General features: G+C 41.3%; 1 protein-coding gene across 1 annotated transcript in view; it reads right to left on the bottom strand.

The window, feature by feature from the left end:
- Positions 1-14,193: 14,193 nt before the first annotated feature.
- Positions 14,194-18,636, bottom strand: part of LOC124593890 (juvenile hormone acid O-methyltransferase-like) — a 146,833-nt gene continuing 142,390 nt past the window's right edge. Inside the window, exon 7 of the mRNA XM_047132237.1 lies at positions 14,194-14,198. Within this exon, the coding sequence (XP_046988193.1) occupies positions 14,194-14,198 (5 nt within the window). The remainder of the gene's footprint in view (positions 14,199-18,636) is intronic.

Here is an 18,636-nt window from a genome sequence, read left to right as displayed (position 1 = left end):
AAGGACAGGGTGTTCGATATGCGGACAAACTCTTGGAATTCGCGTTTTCAGATATCTGAGTGTCTCGCAATGCACTGACACTGTTACGTAACACATCGCCATGCTGCATACTATAGTTTGGAGCCCTCTAGCGGCAGAGAGTTGCAACTTGCGTCAGAGATGCGGAAAAGTCTACCGGCTAATATCAGTGTCATGTAACAGCCGCTATTGAAAACAAAATGAAGAAAATTAGGAGGCATTACTTTTCAACCCGCCCTCGTAATCGGACAGTGTGGTATTTGAAGTTAAGGGCCGATCAGAAAAGCAATCTTCAGCGAAGCTCTTTGTTGCCCAATATTTGATATCTATGCATATCTAAATGTTTTCAGAGTGGGCAGTAGTGGCATGAATTTATTTAGCTTTGTGAAGAAAGTGCCACTAGAAAATTTAAAGTGTTTACATTTCTAAGCAGAATAAGCTGGAGAAGTGTCACAAAGGAAAATGACGTCAAACCTGTGCATTTACATTATCACAAATAATGTAAGGTACGAGGGCGAAAGAAATACTTTACTAAAACTTACCGGCAGATTAAATATGTGTGCCGGACCGAGAATCGAACTTGGGGCCTTTGCCTTTCGCGGGCAAGTGCTCCACCAACTGAGCTACGCAAGCACGATTGATAATCCCTCCTCACAGCTTCAGTTTTCCCAGTACCTTGTATCCTACCTTCCAAACTTCACAGAAGCTCTTCTGTGAACCTTTCAGAGCTAGCACTCCTGTTGGTGGTGGTGGTGGCTAGTGTTTAACGTCCCGTCGACAACTAGGTCATTAGAGACGGAGCGTAAGCTCGGGTTAGGGAAGGATTGGGAAGGAAATCGGCCGTGCCCTTTCAAAGGAACCATCCCGGCATTTGCCTGAAACGATTTAGGGAAATCACGGAAAACCTAAATCAGGAAGTCCGGAGACGGGGTTGAGCCGTCGTCCTCCCGAATGCGAGTCCAGTGTGCTAACGACTGCGCCACCTCGCTCGGTAGCACTCATGGAAGAAAGGATACTGCGGAGACATGTCTTAGCAACAGCCTAGGGAATGTCTCCAGAATGATATTTTCAATCTGTAGAAACAAGTTTTTATAAAAAATGGTTCAAATGGCTCTGAGCACTATGGGACTCAACTGCTGAGGTCATTAGTCCCCTAGAACTTAGAACTAGTTAAACCTAACTAACCTAAGGACATCACAAACATCCATGCCCGAGGCAGGATTCGAACCTGCGACCGTAGCGGTCTTGCGGTTCCAGACTGCAGCGCCTTTAACCGCACGGCCACTTCGGCCGGCTCAAGTTTCTATAAAATGGATTAATGTGGTTAAATGATCTTTATCAAACCCCAAATGTCTTCCTGAACATGGAGAGTCACTATATCTACATCCACATCTACATCTACATGGATACTCTGCAAATCACATTTAAGTGTCTGGCAGAGGGTTCATCGAACCACTGTCACAATTCTCTATTATTCCAATCTCGTACAGCGCGTGGAAAGAGTGAACATATATATCACTCCATACGAGCTCCGATTTCCCTTATTTTATCATGGTGTTCGTTTCTCCCTATCTAGGTCGGCGTCAACAAAATATTTTCGCTTTCGGAAGAAAAAGTTGGTGATTGGAATTTCGTGAGAAGATTTCTACGCAACGAAGACGCCTTTGTTTCAGTGATGTCCATCCTAAATCCTGTATCATTTCAGTGACGCTCTCTCCCCTATTTCGCGTTAGTACAAAAAATGCTGCTCTTCTTTGAACTTTTTTATGTACTCCGTCAGTCCTATCTGGTTATGATCCCATACCTCACAGCAGTAGTCTAAAAGAGGATGGACAAGCGTAGTGTAGGCAGATCTGTAACATTTTCTAAGTGTCCTGCCAATAAAACGCAGTCTTTGGTTAGCCTTCCCCATAACGTTTCCTATGTGTTCTTTCCAATTTAAGTTGTTTGTAATTGTAATTCCTAGGTACTTATTTGAATTTAATGCCTTTAGATTTGACTGATTTATCGTCTAACCGAAGTTTAACGAATTCCTTTTAGCACTCATGTGCATGACCTCACACTTTTCGTTTTTTAGGGTGAATTGTCAATTTATGCACCATTCAGATACCTTTTCTAAATCGTTTTGCAATTTGTTTTGACCCTCTGATGACTTTGCAAGTCGATAAACGACAGCGTCTTCTGCAATATGCATTTAAGATCTCTGCCATCGATTCTGTATCACGTAGCCGTGGTTTTCCTCTGTGGTCGCTGTTCGGCTATTTAAGCACGCGACGCTGTGGGGAGAGGGGTCATCTCCTCCAGTTGGCTGATGACACCGCCTTCGTAGCCCTTTATCCTAACCGTCAACGGTCCCAACGTACCCTCCAAATTGACCAATTCACTGCTTGGTGCAACCAGTGGTTCCTCGGTATCAACCCCTCCAAGACCCAGGCGATCATCATAGGTCGAACCACCAGCTATTTCCATCTCCATGATCTCTACCTCACCATTTATGGCCGTCCTATCCACCTCACTCCTACCCTCAAATACCTTGGCCTCACCCTCGACCGCCACCTCACCTGGACTCCCCATCTCCTTACCATCCAACACAAAGCTCACAACAGACTCCGTCTCCTGAAACTGCTGTCCGGCTCGACATGCGGTCTGCATCCTTCCACCAACCTTCACACCTACAAATCCTTGATCCACCCCATCCTCTGTTGCGAAAGCGTGGCTTGGATTTCCGCCCCTCCCTGGTTCTATAAATCCATCCAAATCCTTGAACACCATGCGCTCCACTTTTAATTCTGCATCGTCCTTCCATCCCCCATGAACATCCTCTACGACCTCATCCCCTTCCCCCACATTCTCCTTTTCCTTGAACACATCTGCAGGCTATATATTGTCCACCACATTGATTCCCCTCACCCCCTCGTGTCGCCCTTCCTCTCCATCCCCAGCCCGTTGCTGTGCCTTTACTGCTGTGTCCCACCCTCTGTCCATCTCCACACCCTCTGCCTCCTTTCCTAACGCAACTTTAACCATCTACCCCTTCCAGATGATGAGCTTCGCCCTGACATGTATCCTTCATACCAACTCTAACCCCAACATCCACCTGCCTCCTCCTCAGGGCTCCCTCTTCTCCCCCTCCCTTCTCGGGTCTTTCTCCTCCTACTCCCCATCCCTCTCTTGTACTCCCCTTCAGTGTATCTGCACTCCCACCTGCCTTGTCTTCCCTCTTCATCTCCTGCCCCACCAGTTTCCTGCCTCTTGGTGTAGCCGCTGACACCCCTACTCTCATCATCCCACCCCCTCCCCTGCTGCCCCATGCTCTCCCCTCCTTTTCCATCCTGTCTGGCCCCTCCCTCGGCAGGTCCCACCTGTCAGTTTTATTCTTCATCATATGTACTCCAAGTGGATTTAAAGTGTGTTGTTCTGGAGTGTTTTTAACACTGTGGCTGACTTTTAACCTGTGTGTTTGCCTTCGGTGTCTTCTTAGTGTTTTGAGATTGCCAACTGTGTTTTTTTTAACTTTATGTCGACTTTTTTAATTATCCCCACATGACCGTCTCCATGTCAGTGTATTTTTACCTCCATTATCTCCCCTACTCTGTCTTATGTCCCCCGTTTTTATCGCCTTATATGTAACATTTTATTCTCGTATTATTGTCATGTCACTCGGCTGAAAAGCGACGGACTGTGCCGCTGACAGCCCTCCCCTGCCCTTATGGCGCAGGGGAATGAAATCACAATAAAGAAAAAAATTGGGGAGAGGGCTGGTTTTGATCGGTTGGTTGGCGCTCCGGTGTGCAGTCAGGTTGTCGACGGTCGCTCTTCGCGCATTCTCTGCCTGTTTCTGTCACGTGGGCAGTGGGGTTGCGGAAGGAGACTTGCGTGCGGTCGGCGTGTGTGTATTGCGTCTTGTGAGGGGGCGATGTTCTCATCTCTGCTGCTAAACGATGCGAAGATGTGAAGGTGCCTTTCGTATACATCAGCCTGCAACCAGATGCGCTAAAGAATCAAACGGTGGGAATTATTCAGGTTCTTAGAGTTCTGCTGTATACATGTTTATTGAGTTTCGTGCTGTTTGCAGTTAAAGGATCTTATAGTGTTTGCACTCCCTTGTAGTCTGTTTCGTATTGACCACTGGTGCACAACGTATTGAACAGTGGTTACCTGTCTGAATGAGGTTTGCCTGTTTTGGTTTTGTGTTGGTGTTTCCGTGGTATAATCAGCATTGCGCGTCGTCTGTTGTAGCTGATCGTTTAACTGGGGGACGACGCCTTGACGGCGGCCAGTTTGAATTGTAACCGATAGCGCGGTCGCTGTGTTTGCCAGTAGACACCAGTTCTTCAGTGAATCTAAGTTGAGTATTACATTATTTGTTCCTGGTGACACCAAGGCGTCCGTCTTTCCTTCTTCATCATTCCTTTCAGCTTTCATTCAGGCTCGATCTGAGCTGCAGTTTCCGCAAACCCCTGATATGGTACTACTTGTCACTGAAATTTTGTAAAATCTGAAAGATGCCTTTCATTCTACTGTGTTTTTAATATCTTACTGCTGTTATATCTTAGAAAGGTGTCATGCTTCTGTGGGAGTGTGTGTCAGTAAACAATTTATTGTTTGTATAGTTCTTAAGATTTATGTAAACAGGATTCTAAAATTGTTGATTTGGTTTGTTTGGTGTGGGCTTTGATGCCCGTAGACATTTTGGCTTTTTAGTAATGTTTCAGTTTCTTGGGTAATTATGTATATTATTCTGGAGTAATAGCAGTCTGCTGTTGCCATGCAATTGTTAAATAAAATATGTTGGAAATTATAAGTCAGTGTGTGTGTTTCATTGATATTTAATGCCTTGTCTTTATTGGGTTGAAGTATCCTTGAGAGTGTGTCTAATGTCACAATGATGTTGATGGTAGAATCAAAAATTTAAGATGGCGTTGGTGGAAAACTAAAAATTAGAAGATGTGAAACTAAACCTGTTGTGCTATTGGGCAATTAAAAACAATTAAATTAGAAAAATTAAAGAATCCAAAAACGTTGGAAGTATACCACACATTCCGGCTGCTCTGATGCTGATAATTCGCTGTCACCACACCATGGGGGTTCTGCATATTATAGCACAGATCCTGATAAGAAAGTTGAACATACCACTCCTCGTAGAGGTGGTCTCAGCTGTGAATAGGACTGACGACACAAATCCCAGAATCGTGATTGCCTGGTGAAGAAACCAGTGACGAAACTGCTCCCGATGTGGAAAGTCTGTCTCTAGAGCGCCCTGCACACGTCTGAAGTGATGAGGGCAGTAACAACTGATATAAAGTTCCTCACGGTCGTCTGGATTACCCCTTACCGGCGGGCAAACCGAATGGTACTGACACAGCGGTCGCCTTCCTGATGTGTTAATCATATTTTCTTCCAAGTCTGGTGTTCGAACATTTCGGGTAAGTTCTTCGTGGATTCATGTTTCCTGAAACGACCCTGTCTCAGACAAATGGCGATACACTGTTGCAAATATTGAATGCTGTGGCTACTGACGGTGAGGATAGCTCTCCTGATACAATCTTGCTGCTCCCCCCCCCCCTTTTGCCATTTGCCTTTCCGCAAGTGAACACTATGTCGGAACCATTGTGTACAACACTGTATCACACCCACTTCAACATGAATCACATAGAGAAGTGAATCGGACACAACGTTACCAATTGCTATGGCAGGAGAGGGCTCTAGGGCCTGATATCTGAAGAACTGTACCACCCTCTAGGAGAAAACCATGCATACTTTAAGTGTGGCTGCATGGTATTGCAGCGCGTATTAGAGCGCAGTCTCTGTATCGAAGTATGATTGAATAAATGGTCTCTAGCGTGGAAAACATGCACATTCGGACGTATGTTCATTAGACTTTTTTTTTATTTTTTCAGTGTACTCTCAGTACATGGTGAAAAAAAAAAGACCCTGTAGAGACTGAACAATCGAGTTGTAGGACCGTGAGTAACATGAGAACGCGGACTGCAGACATGTGGCATGGCTGGTGCGTTGGTTTTCGTGCGTTATCTCACGGATAAATTATTTATGTTAATACGTGAGCGCATTGATGGGAACTGCAGAAAGAGAGCGAGTAATATAATGTGAACTGTGTGTCACACTTTTATTCTTGAATAAACTGAGACAGTTTTTGGGCACAAATCGGTAGGTCACTGGTGGAACAATGTGTGTGCATGGTACCTCGTTTGAGCGTTTCGAAGACTTTACTTTTATGTGAGTAAATCTAAAACTGTGTCGTGTAAGTCACTAAATTGAAATTGTATCACAAGTTCCACTGAACAGAATAATATACGAATATATGACCGAATGTTTCAAATTATGCATATCTGGACCTGCAATTCCACGACATCTAGCTCACGCCGACAGCTGCGCCAGTATCGGAGTCCTGTCTCTACCTCAGATGTATAACGGACCTAAAAACATTTTCAGCATATTATCGTCTAATACCAGAACCGCCATACTATCTTGGACTACTGCAGCCGTGTGAGCTGCAGTCACAGCGAGATTTTTTGAAAACGGCTGCTACGTTAATAAGGCTCTTAACTGGATAAATAATGTAGTACGGTATGAGATTTTCACTCTGCAGCGGAGTGTGCGCTGATATGAAACTTCCTGGCAGATTAAAACTGTGTGCCGGACCGAGACTCGAACTCGGGACCTTTGCCTTTCGCAGGCAAGTGCTCTACCAACCGAGCTACCCAAGCACAACTCACGCCCTCTCCTCACAGCTTTACTTCTGCCAGTACCTCGTCTCCTGCCTTCCAAACTTTACAGAAGCTCTCCTACGAATCCTGCAGAACTAGCACTCCTGAAAGAAAGGATATTGCGGAGACATGGCTTAGCCACAGCCTGGGCGATGTTTCCAGAATGAGATTTTCACTCTGCAGCGGAGTGTGCGCTGATATGAAACTTCCTAGCATATTAAAACTGTGTGCCAGACCTAGAGTCGAACTCGGGACCTTTGCCATTCGTGGGCAAATGCTCTACCAACTGAGCTACCCAAGAACGACTCACGCCCCGTCCTCACAGCTTTACTTCTGCCAGTACCTCGCCTCCCATCTTCCAAACTTTACGGAAGCTCTCCTGCGAACCCTGCAGAACTAGCACTCCTGAAAGAAAGGACATTGCGGAGACATGGCTTAGCCACAGCCTCGGGGATGTTTCCAGAATGAGATTTTCACTCTGCAGCGGAGTGTGCGCAGATACGAAACTTCCTGGCACATAACAACTGTGTGCCCGACCGAGAATCGAACTTGGGGCCTTTGCCTTTCGCGGGCAAGTGCTCTACCAACTGAGCTACCCAAGCACGACTCACGCCCCGTACTCACACCTTTACTTCTGCCAGTACCTCGCCTCCTACCTTCCAAAAGGCAAAGGTCCCGAGTTCGAGTCTCTGTCCGGCTCACAGTTTTAATCTGCCAGGAAGTTTCAATGTAGTACGGTATCTGGTTTCTCTTTAAAACAGAATTTGCTCCGGTCATAACATTTTGTCAATCTGGTTTCCTGTTAAAACAAAATTTGCTCCAGTCATAATATTTGGTCAATCTACGACAATGTTTTCAAAATTTTAGAAAGCATTTTGTAGATGGAGCATAGCGATCGGTATAAAATGCTAAAGAACCGTAATTACACGGATCTCGCTCCGTCTGCGGTCACCAGCAGCCATAATGGCAGAAAGAGCCTAAAGATGGTTCGAGGAACGAGCCGAAACCTGTTGCTAACAAATGAAAAATCTGGAAACGCGATCAGGACTGTTTTCATTTAATTTTTAAGACAATGTTGTCATTGGAACAGTACGAACAAATAAATGTACTGTTCGCTCCATTCCGCATATTATAATTTTTTTACTATTTAGTAAATTAATAGCCATACTTGCTCTCATTCATTCAGTGGATTAACCAAGTTGTATAGCGTCATGTTCCTGACGTAATACATAAATAACTTCATGAAATGAACATATTTACAAATCCATTACACTGTGTGCTGACACACCTATTAAGAGTGTGCTTTGTTCTGACCGGTCGAGAACTGTAGCCCTCGCAATATTAAAATCTGACAGCTGGTGTACATGTGTTTGAGGTTAGTTAGTTTGCAACATTATGTTAAATTTGAGGGTTGTGCATATTAGTGTATTTCACGTAAATGAGTACATTTCTGGGTGCACGCATTCATATTAATCAACAACATTTTCATGGTATACTTGTGGGAACTAAATGTCAGAGAATGACTCAATATTTCATATTGCCCAATGTTATTGGCTGTCTGTAGGTAAGATTGAAAGTTGTGTAATATTTTATACGGCACAGTGACGGATCTACTGAAATTAGATTTTACGTAAAATGTCTCATGCTAATGGCGCTGGCTAATATTGAATGCCTGTCAGAGCAGTCTGTTACGGTGTTTATTTTGTGCATTTTGATGTGTTGTGAAACGGAAATTGGTTCGAAATAGAGGAACGGACATTTATTATTGAGAATATTTAGTGGTTTCCAGTCTCACAAAGTACTTAATTGTTGCATTGCACATTTACACAGTAAAATAATATTGATGGAGAAACGCTATTTAGGAACATATTTTTTATTATATTTGATGTATTCCCCGTAATTTACAAAGACATACTACAACAAGAATGGAACGCATAACATCTAGCATATATACCAAGACTACATACCTTGGGCCAGGAAGTCTATACATGCCAACTCAATGCTGACACACATAACACATATTTCGAGCACGAACATTCAACACTTCCTGTTGAACAAATGTTTTATGTGCTCACAATAATCATGAACACTACATCGTTTCGGAGCACTACGCATTGTACTCTATGTTGTTAAACCATACGGTTATTCAAATACCTGGAATTTGTCTTTACTGAGAGCCTTGGTCAATAAATCAGACCTGCTTCCTCCGTACACAAACCGTTTATAGCCGTATCCTTCTGTTTTAGGCGATACCTAGTAAAATGGTACCCAATATCAATGTGCTTGAATCGTACACTTGTTATTTGCTTCTGAGCTTGCTTGGCAGTTCCCTTGTTGTCGGAAAACACTTTGGTAGACTCAATAATCGTATGTGGCTCAGTTTCACCTATTAGAGCTCTTAATCATAACACTTCTGGTAAGATGAAAGACACTGCCATATAGTCAGCCTCAACAGTAATCAAAACCACTGTTGGTTATTTCTAGCAAGACCAGGATATTAATCCTCCCATCAACTTGAAACAGCTGCCTGAATAGAATGTCTTAATTGGTAAACAACGGTTCCTTTTAAATATAAAAATTTTCTTTTAACTACAACCCAACGTTTAATTCTAGGGTCTTAGCAAATTTTGTTCACGATATTAGTAGTGAAGGCACTATTTGGCGTGGAATTTGAGCTGATTATAAAAGAATGGCGACTGCCCGCAAGTAAGGGAATTGCTTTTTCACATTCTACCTTCGTTTTCTACAAACAGCTTTGTGGCAGCCGTGCCGAGAAATGCGCGAGCTGTAGCTAGTGCCGGCCCAAACTAGCGGTGGCCGCCGACACCACACCCGCAGATTTACCATTTGGGCAAATTTTGGGAATAGTGCGAAGTGCACGGGCTCGCACAAGACAAAGTGGAGACCAGTGTGAGCTGAGCAACGGACTAATATAGACGTGTATCCATGTGTATAATTCTGTTTGCCGCAAACCAAAGCGTCGAGCTGTGGACCAAAGTGTCGAGCTTAAACTGAGTTCCCCACAACGCGATCTGGATCTTTTAGACAGTACCACGCGTATCGTTACGTCGCGACCACAAAATACACGGCGCTCAGTGGGTGGGAAGACGGTTATCGGTTTTGTCTGTTCACGCGTCCATTGTTTCATCGCCATTACACGATCGGATCACGTGCTCTATAGTTAAGGAGTGTACAATCCCCATCTCACTCGTATGGTTTCTTTCCTTGTGGTGCACTCGTAAATATCATTCGTAGAAAAAAAAAATGGTTCAGATGGCTCTGAGCACTATAGGACTTAACATCTGAGGTCATCAGTCCCCTAGAACTTAGAACTACTTAAACCTAACTAACCTAAGGGCATCACACACATCCATGCCCGAGGCAGGATTAGAACCTGCGACCGTAGTGGTCGCGCTGTTCTAGACTGAAGCGCCTAGATCCGCTCGGCCACACCGGCCGGAGTAGAAAAAGGCTCTAATTCCTTATCTGTAGCTTTCTTCCAATAAACTGCACTCGGTCTAACCAAGGCTTCATCAACTGTAAGAGGTTACTGTTGAATATTTGAGCATCCACACACATTTTATATTCTGGATACAATTTAGATTATATTCTACACGATGCACGCCGCAAATTTACGTCCATTGCTGCTGGAGTTTCCTGGTTCTAATTATCCTTTTCATCTTCACTCAATATATCTGATTCTACCTGAACAGCTCTTTCATGTATTTTAAATCCAACATTTTCTGGTGCTTTTGAACGCTGTTGGACATCTTATTCAGATTAATGTGTGCACATACTTTTTCACTATACGTTTCATTCTCACCAATTATAAAAATATTACCTCTCAGCTAGTTAGTCCCGTTTTTGATTCAGGCTTTACGATTCAGTAACCTTGGAAATCTTCACAATTTCCAATAAATATGATTTTCAAATTTAGAGCCCCATTTTCTTCTAAGTAGTTTGGGAACTTGTACCATGGCCTTTCATTTAAATATTCTTAGATGGTCTAGACCTGGCTTCTTTCCAGTCCAAATTTCATATGTGGTCGTATTTGGTAAATCTTTAGTAGACGATTTACTATTCAGATACTCTGCACTTGATTCTGCTTCTGCCCAATAACATATGAGTAATTCTGGATCCTTTAAACATGCTCCTTACTTTTTATAGAATTTTTCTGTTAGCCTGTTTTGCTACTGCATTATGGTCAGAATTAAAGCAAGCTGCAGTTTGATTTCTGATTCAAAGTTCACTCAGTCGTTGTCTAAAGTGTTTATTGACGCATTCGGTACTATTTTCTTACCTGATAACTTTTATATTCTTACCACTCCTTCTTTCAGCCATGACGCGAAAGTGGCAAATATCTCGCTCACTTTGTCCTTGGTTCCAGGGAAATAAACGTGGGTTTATTTCGAAAAATTACCAATCAAGGTAAGGAAACAACAAGTGCTCTGATAGATTCCTTTTCCATGGGCCCAAACGTCTCTGCGTATCAGCTGTGAAAGCTCAGTACATCTATTTTTACTTGTTTTAAACGATAATCTGGCTTGATTTCATTGTAAACAAATTTCACAACGCAAGTTACAACGCTTATTTTCCTTTAACCCTGTTGCCGTGTGTTTTAACAAGGCCGTACTTCTCCTACTATGATGTCCAGTTCTTTATGACATAAAAAACCTTTCGCAGAATGTAAAGGATAACCATTTCAAACTTCAGGAACGTCTAATTCATAAATAACTTTTTCTTTAGTATCTGTGGGTCTCACACTGGCCCTTCTGATCAATTATTTCTCCATTTAAACAGAAAAATTATCTTGTAGCCCTTTCACTAACTGAAGGAAAAATCTTTAGCAGAATTCTTAATATAATGTACATTATGAGCTGTAATGCCGTGTGATTCTGCATTAGCATTCAAATTAAAGTTTATCTTTCTTTTCCAATCACATTGTAATGGAGAACCATCCACTGTTAGGCGAACAATGTATGTTCTATGTGAAACATCGTATAAAACTCATTGGCCTTTAGTTATATTCATAGACACTGCAGAATCAAGGAGCTAACCTGTATTCTTATCCAAATTTTGCCAAGAATAATATGCAGTGCCTTACCTTTACTGTTCGCTTTCCTTTGTGTTCCCTTTGAAACAAGACTTTTTCTTGTGTACTTGTTTTTCCTTGGCATTTATAACATCGAACAAGTTTCTTCTTTTTGTATTTTCGATACGAAGGCATTCCTATGTCCTGGATAGAATATTTTTATATATTCCTAATATCTTGACTTTTACGCTGTCGCCTGTAATTGGTTTACCTCAATTCTCTAGGCCCATTATTATGTGGGAGAACTTAGAGGTAGTTCCGCTAGTAACAAGGTACCAATCCATTTATTAGCGATGTCGAATCCAATATTTCTTAAACGATTCAAAGTGGAAGAAGATTTTGTTCACATTTTCATCAACATATTTACATTCGTCTAGACGTGTGGTGATAAGCTCTCTTTGCAAATTCATTTTCCTAATCAAACATCCTTCTTCAAACGCTCTTCTTAGATAGTCCCATACATCCTTCGCTGTACTGGCCTTTTCTGTGTGAAGGTAATTAACATGATCCGACTAGAAGAATTAATTTGGATTTGGCCTTACGATCTTTGTTCTGGAAATCTGAATCTGTGAAATTCAAGGTTCCATCAATGACATCCCAAAGATCGCCCAAGTGCAGATAAGCTTATACTACAGACTTCGAAGCTGTATAATTATCTCGACCCATGAACTTCTCAGTCTGCCTCATTTGGGCAGAAGTTCTTTGCGCAGTTGCAATACAAGAACTGTAAGTTATAGACTTCTCACAAGTAATATTAAGTATACCACAATTTACTGGTCAAAGTTATTCAATTCGGTCTTCCTAGGACCATAACCTATTGAATTTTGTATTTGTACAGTAAAATAATATAGGCAGAGAAATACTGTTCACGAAAATAGATTTTATTTATTATATTTAATTTGCTCCTGGCAGTTTGCAAAGGCCAACACACAAAAGCATACAACGAAAAATCTAACATAGATAGCTAATAATACACATATTAGGTGAAAAGGTCCATACACATTAACTCATTACCAATAGCCACAACATATCTTTTGTTCACCAAACCTCAACATAAATGGAACGAATATAGCAGTCACCATGAGAAAACGGAACAAGTTGTTGTCGAAATATAGGGAAACGTACCTGGGAGCACATAAGCTTCATTTAGTAAAGAAATTGAATTCATTGTGGAAAAATTATAGGAAAGAGCTGAAAAGAATTACAAGTGCATCGAAAAGCGAGGCTGGTGGTGCCGAGCTACTGGAACCACCACTTTGGTGCGTTGGTGGTTTGAGCTTTATGCAAGGGCAAGAAATTTTTTAACGCACTTTAAGTAAAATTATGTGTACTTCTTATTTTCAAAACTGTATGTAAATAAATAAATACTAACTATATATAGTCAGAATTATAGATGTAATGACGTGAAACAGTATATCTAATGAGCGAGCGTCCATCCTCAGAAATTTCCGATACTCATTTGGCTCGCTTATTGTCAAGTCACTTAGGACGTTTGCATGTGTCAATTCTCCTCTCTTATTATATCATTCCTTTATTCGTTTACGCTTTCTCTTTTCTTGCATGAGCGCAAAACCAGCCGAAGAGCCATATATGGCATCAGTATTTGCCATGTTTGCACATCCGAGATTTGACACCAATATTGTGCCATATCGATTCATTATCTGGAACCAGCTGTTGATATGTTGCACAATGTTGCTGCCCAATATTATTGATAGGTTAGGGGCCACTTAATGAGATCAGGAAATCACTTGATTCCACAGTCATTAACACCGTTTGAACTTAGGTCGACCATTCACATTGTGTTTGAAAGTTGTCTTATAATTTGTCAACTTCCAAATATCGTATTTCACGCACCTCTTAAGGCCAAGTCGCACTTCCCATCATGTCATGTCATGTTAAAATATTCCACTTCAAATAATAGCACTCACACTGGCCAACACATAACGTCACATCAAGCCAACGTCAAAGTTTCTCGGGTACAAGGTTTTGAGACAGCTGACTTCATCGTCCGTTGTTGACCATGTGACCTCAGATCATTTCTTCCCAACATTCAGCCTTGCTCTTCGTTTCAGGTTACGTCATAATATTATTTCCTGGGTGAACATTTATGATTGAAAGGGGGAATTTTCAGCCGGATGACTCACTTGAAAGCTACAACACGACAGCAGATGTACATATTGGCGATCCTGCCAAGATGAAAGAACGTAAGGTTCCAGAGTTGTCTAACGAATAAAATTTACCTATCGAATGGGTATATTTGTTAATGTTCAGAAATCTTTTCATCTATTTATTGAAAATTTTGTTCTCTGAAACAGTTATCAGTTTGGCATACATTTTATTACAGAATATCGTTGCTTATGCTGAGAACACAGGACAATTTGCGTTAAAGCATATGATACACGTTATCTTCTCACCTTCTTTAAGCACTTAATTGATCAGTAATGAGTGCATACTTGGCGTGGCTCAAAAGAGTTGTAAGTAGGCTGTTTACGTTTTTTTATTCATAACGCCACCTCTGTATGAAAATCACTGGCTGTGCTGTGTGCAGTCTGTGGCTAGTTTTGCATTGTTGTCTGCCATTGTAGTGTTGGGCAGCGGCAGCTGGATGTGAACAGCACGTAGCGTTGTGCAGTTGGAGGTGAGCCGCCAGCAGTGGTGGATGTGGGGAGAGAGATGGCGGAGTTTTGAAATTTGTCATGAACTGCTATATTTATATATGATGATGTCAAGGTAAATACATTGTTTGTTCTCTATTAATATCTTTCATTTGCTAACTATCCCCATCAGTAGTTAGTGTCTTCCATAGTTTGAATCATTTATTTAGCTGGCAGTAGTGGCGCTCGCTGTATTGCAGTAGCTTGAGCAGCGAAGATTTTTGTGAGGTAAGTGATTTGTGAAAGGTATAGTTTAATGTTAGTCAGGGCCATTCTTTTGTAGGGAATTTTGAAAGTCAGATTGCGTTGCGCTAACAAAATATTGTGTGTCAGTTTAAGGACAGTCGTGTATAATTGTTCAAAGGGGACGTTTCATATGTCGACCCTTAGCCTAGGATACCTCACTGGAATCTTCTGATTTTTTTCTTGTAGTTTGTGTAATTAGTGTAGCTATTGTTTATTGCCAGCGCGTAATTATAGAGAGAATTTCCTTTGTAGTTGTAGTTTTTCATTTTTGTACAGTAAAACAGTTGTGGCATGCATGTAGATTTGCACCAAGTATTTCGCAGCTGTGCTGGCAATTAAGTAGACATTATTTCCATTGCTATGTTATTTTATTTTGCTCTTCAAATTGCGCTTTTCTGTGTTATCGTGTGAAATACTGTGACAATAATGGCGTGTGAAAAACGTAATACTAGGCTCCAAAGTAAACTGAGAAATGACAGTGAAGACGAAAGCAGTGTGTTAGCGCCGCAGAGTAATGAATTAACTAATGTTCAAAGTAGTAATTTGGTAATTGCGCATAGGGAAATGGAGCGGGCGGCAAACAATGGTGTAGACAGTGAAACAGGTAGTGAACAGGGAAGCGTTATCGATCGAATTGGTCGGCAACAGCTCGCCTCAGGAATCGGGAATGACAGAACACAATATTGCAAATACTGCAGACTCAGGTTTTGGGTTCCCACCGTTTTCTCAAATGAGTCAAGACACATTTTCCACTTGTCAAAATGTGAATGTTGCCGGTGCAACTTCACTGCCGAAAAGCACCGAGGAACATGTTTCAGACACCAGTGCATTGTTATTACAATTAATGCAACAAATGGGACAAAAGCTTGAAAAGTTAGACACAATGGAACAACATCAGAGACAAACACACCAACAGTTAGACACAATGGAACAAAATCAGAGACAAACACAGCAAAAGCTTCAAAAGTTAGACACAGTGGAACAAAATCTTAAAAAGTTAGACTCATTGGAACAAACACTTGAACAAACATGTGAAGATTTAACTACTGAGTTACGTAACATTGAATCGAAATGTCAAAAAGTCTGTAATGACGTAAAAACACAAATTTGTGAGCATTTTCAACCTATTTTTTCACGGCATGAAAATGCATTACAGAATCACGAAGCAGCCATAAAAGAACTGCAAATTATTGTTCATGAAAATCATGAGACCTTGCAAGCTAAATTTGACTCAGTTGCATCTACCGATTCGGTTACGCAACTTGCAAAAACTCAGGAAAACTTTAAGGACACAGTAGATACTCTGAAACTTGGTTCAGAAAAACACACTGAAGAAATAAGTACACTATCGGAGAAAGTAGCCGAACTTTCGGATCAGGTCACTAATTTATCTACAAAGGTAGATGATGATCTGAATGACACAAGACCCGTAGCCTTCACTGACACAGAAGAGTATGAACAAATAAGAAAATTAAAACAAAATCAGAATCAAATTAATACACAACACCAAAGAGAAATCCGGGAAGTACAAGATCAGCTGACAGAGGTAATACAAGAATTACGTATTTCAGAGGACACTCGCGCTCCAACACAGGAAGAGGGACTTAGAAACACGGAAAAGCCGCAAAATAATAACACAGGGCATTTCGGAAGTTATGAAAGAAATTGGCAATGTGCACCGAATTTTGAGATGGAACAGCCGACACGACGTAACAATGACCGACATGCGACTCGCCGACATGATGATTTTGACTATAAGCTGTTCATTACTACACGTAAATTCAAAACATTTAAGAATTCCGGCAACGACATTCATCCACAAGCGTGGCTCCATCAATTCTCTCATTGTTTTCCTCCCAACTGGTCATTGGAGCACAGGTTAGAATTTATGTGTGGCTACTTGGAGAATGAACCAGCTGTAAGAATGCGATCGGTAATTCACGATTGCCACAGTGAAGGAGAGTTTTACCATGCCTTCCTCTCAGCATATTGGTCTCAAGCCACACAAGACCGAGTAAAACATAGCATCATAATGATGAAACGTTTCGAACAATCTGAATTCTCCAGTCTTGTGAAAGAATCAGTACCTGTCAAACCCATACAGCCCCTCAGAACTCATCCGCATTTGCTTAATCAAATTACCTGAACATTTACGGCATATTATTTTATCAGGAGGTTGCAAAGACGACATTGAAGCTTTTCAGGGACTGTTACAAGAACTAGAAATTGACACTGATAATCGCGGAACGCGAAAACAAGGACAAAACAATTACAGGTCACATCCGTCACAATTCCGTGACGACAGAAACAATAACCGGACATGACTGGTCTATTCTTACAACGCAAATCGTGACCAAAATAGACACCACCCATACGACAACCGTTGGCAGAGTAGTAATAATTACAGGGAAAGATCACCTCTCCGCGGTAGTGACTATCACAGAGACAATCAGAGAAACAGACAATATGGGAACCAAAATAATTATTATCAAGGGAGACAGAATAACTTCAGATGCAACAGTTCAGCGCGCAGTTACGACTCAGGGAGAAATTCTCCACCACATGACCGACAAACAAGAAACTATGTAAACTACCGACAAAACGACAGACGTGAATTTCATCAGAACTGGCGGGATTCTAACAGAGCTGGGCCCTCTCGGCAAGGCGAATTTGTAGAAGTTAGGTCTCCTAATCCCAATAACAACGCGCGCCAACAAAGAGACAGACAATGACTCGCGCCGCAGGCACCCACGTGCGCCGGCTGGCTCAGAGAAAAATAACATAGACGCTAACCTTGTGAAAAACTCCAGTATTCTTTACTGACGTATACTGCATGATAATTGCTCTCAAGTTCAGACTCTGTGTACTAGGAAGAGTAAAGGTTTACACCACATTTCACATGTAAAACCATTTATTGAGAGATAATCTGCTTTTTAACTTAGTCTTTGGTATAAAACTTTTCACTTCACATTTCTAGTATGCTTTGTCAGACGTAGAATCTGTTAACATGCAACAATGTTTGAAGTTAAATATCCAATCAAGAACCAAGAGAACTTATTGAAACAGAAATTATGAATGCATTGTTATTGTGAACAGACGACACAGTGTTATTGTGTGTGTACATTCTTGCTTGTTAGTTGCACGATTACATAACGACTATAAGGCTCACATACTTAGAACATTTACCAGTACTGCTAATGAGATTTTAATGCAACATTTTGGTTTACTTGAAAATACATTCTGGATTTAAAGTACTTTCTGTGAGATACCAGATGACACACTGGTTAGTTTATGTGACAGCTACACGATTTTATCACGACGCTACTAATGAGTGACAATTTAAAATGTTACTTTTGCGGTGTTTCTGTTTTATATCTGCACAGTTTTCTGAATTCTGCTGGAAAGCAAAACATGTTTTAGCAGTAAGCTACAATGAGATTGCCTTTTCCGTAGCACAACAATATGTTACAGCACAGTACTTTCTTCATCATGGCAATAGACGTAATAACTACGATATCTATACACAAAGCATTTCACTTTTGTTTATCATGAGGTAAGTACATTGACTTCTGAAGAACTTAGCTTTTGGAGGACGATAACTACGACACTTCCACAGAGATTATATTGCAACAAGACGCACATTTAGCGCTACAGGACACGCATTTGAGTGATTAATTTTGTACTTAAAACATTTATTTTTAAAGATATTTGAAGTACAATGATACAAAGGTTTTCAGTGATACATTTCATTCCATTGCTGTAATTTGTAACACCTGGGAGTATAATTACATTTATCCTCAGGGGGGTACACACTTACTTTGTGTACCATGTGTTTGGCAAACACAAGGAGCCCTAGCTAATATGGTATTTGCTTACACAACTTTACACATCGGTACCA

Source organism: Schistocerca americana, chromosome 2 (assembly GCF_021461395.2).
Source record: "Schistocerca americana isolate TAMUIC-IGC-003095 chromosome 2, iqSchAmer2.1, whole genome shotgun sequence".
Classification (NCBI taxonomy): Eukaryota; Metazoa; Arthropoda; class Insecta; order Orthoptera; family Acrididae; genus Schistocerca; species Schistocerca americana.
Note: the sequence above shows the minus strand (reverse complement) of the source record. Positions and strands in the feature narration are given on the sequence as shown.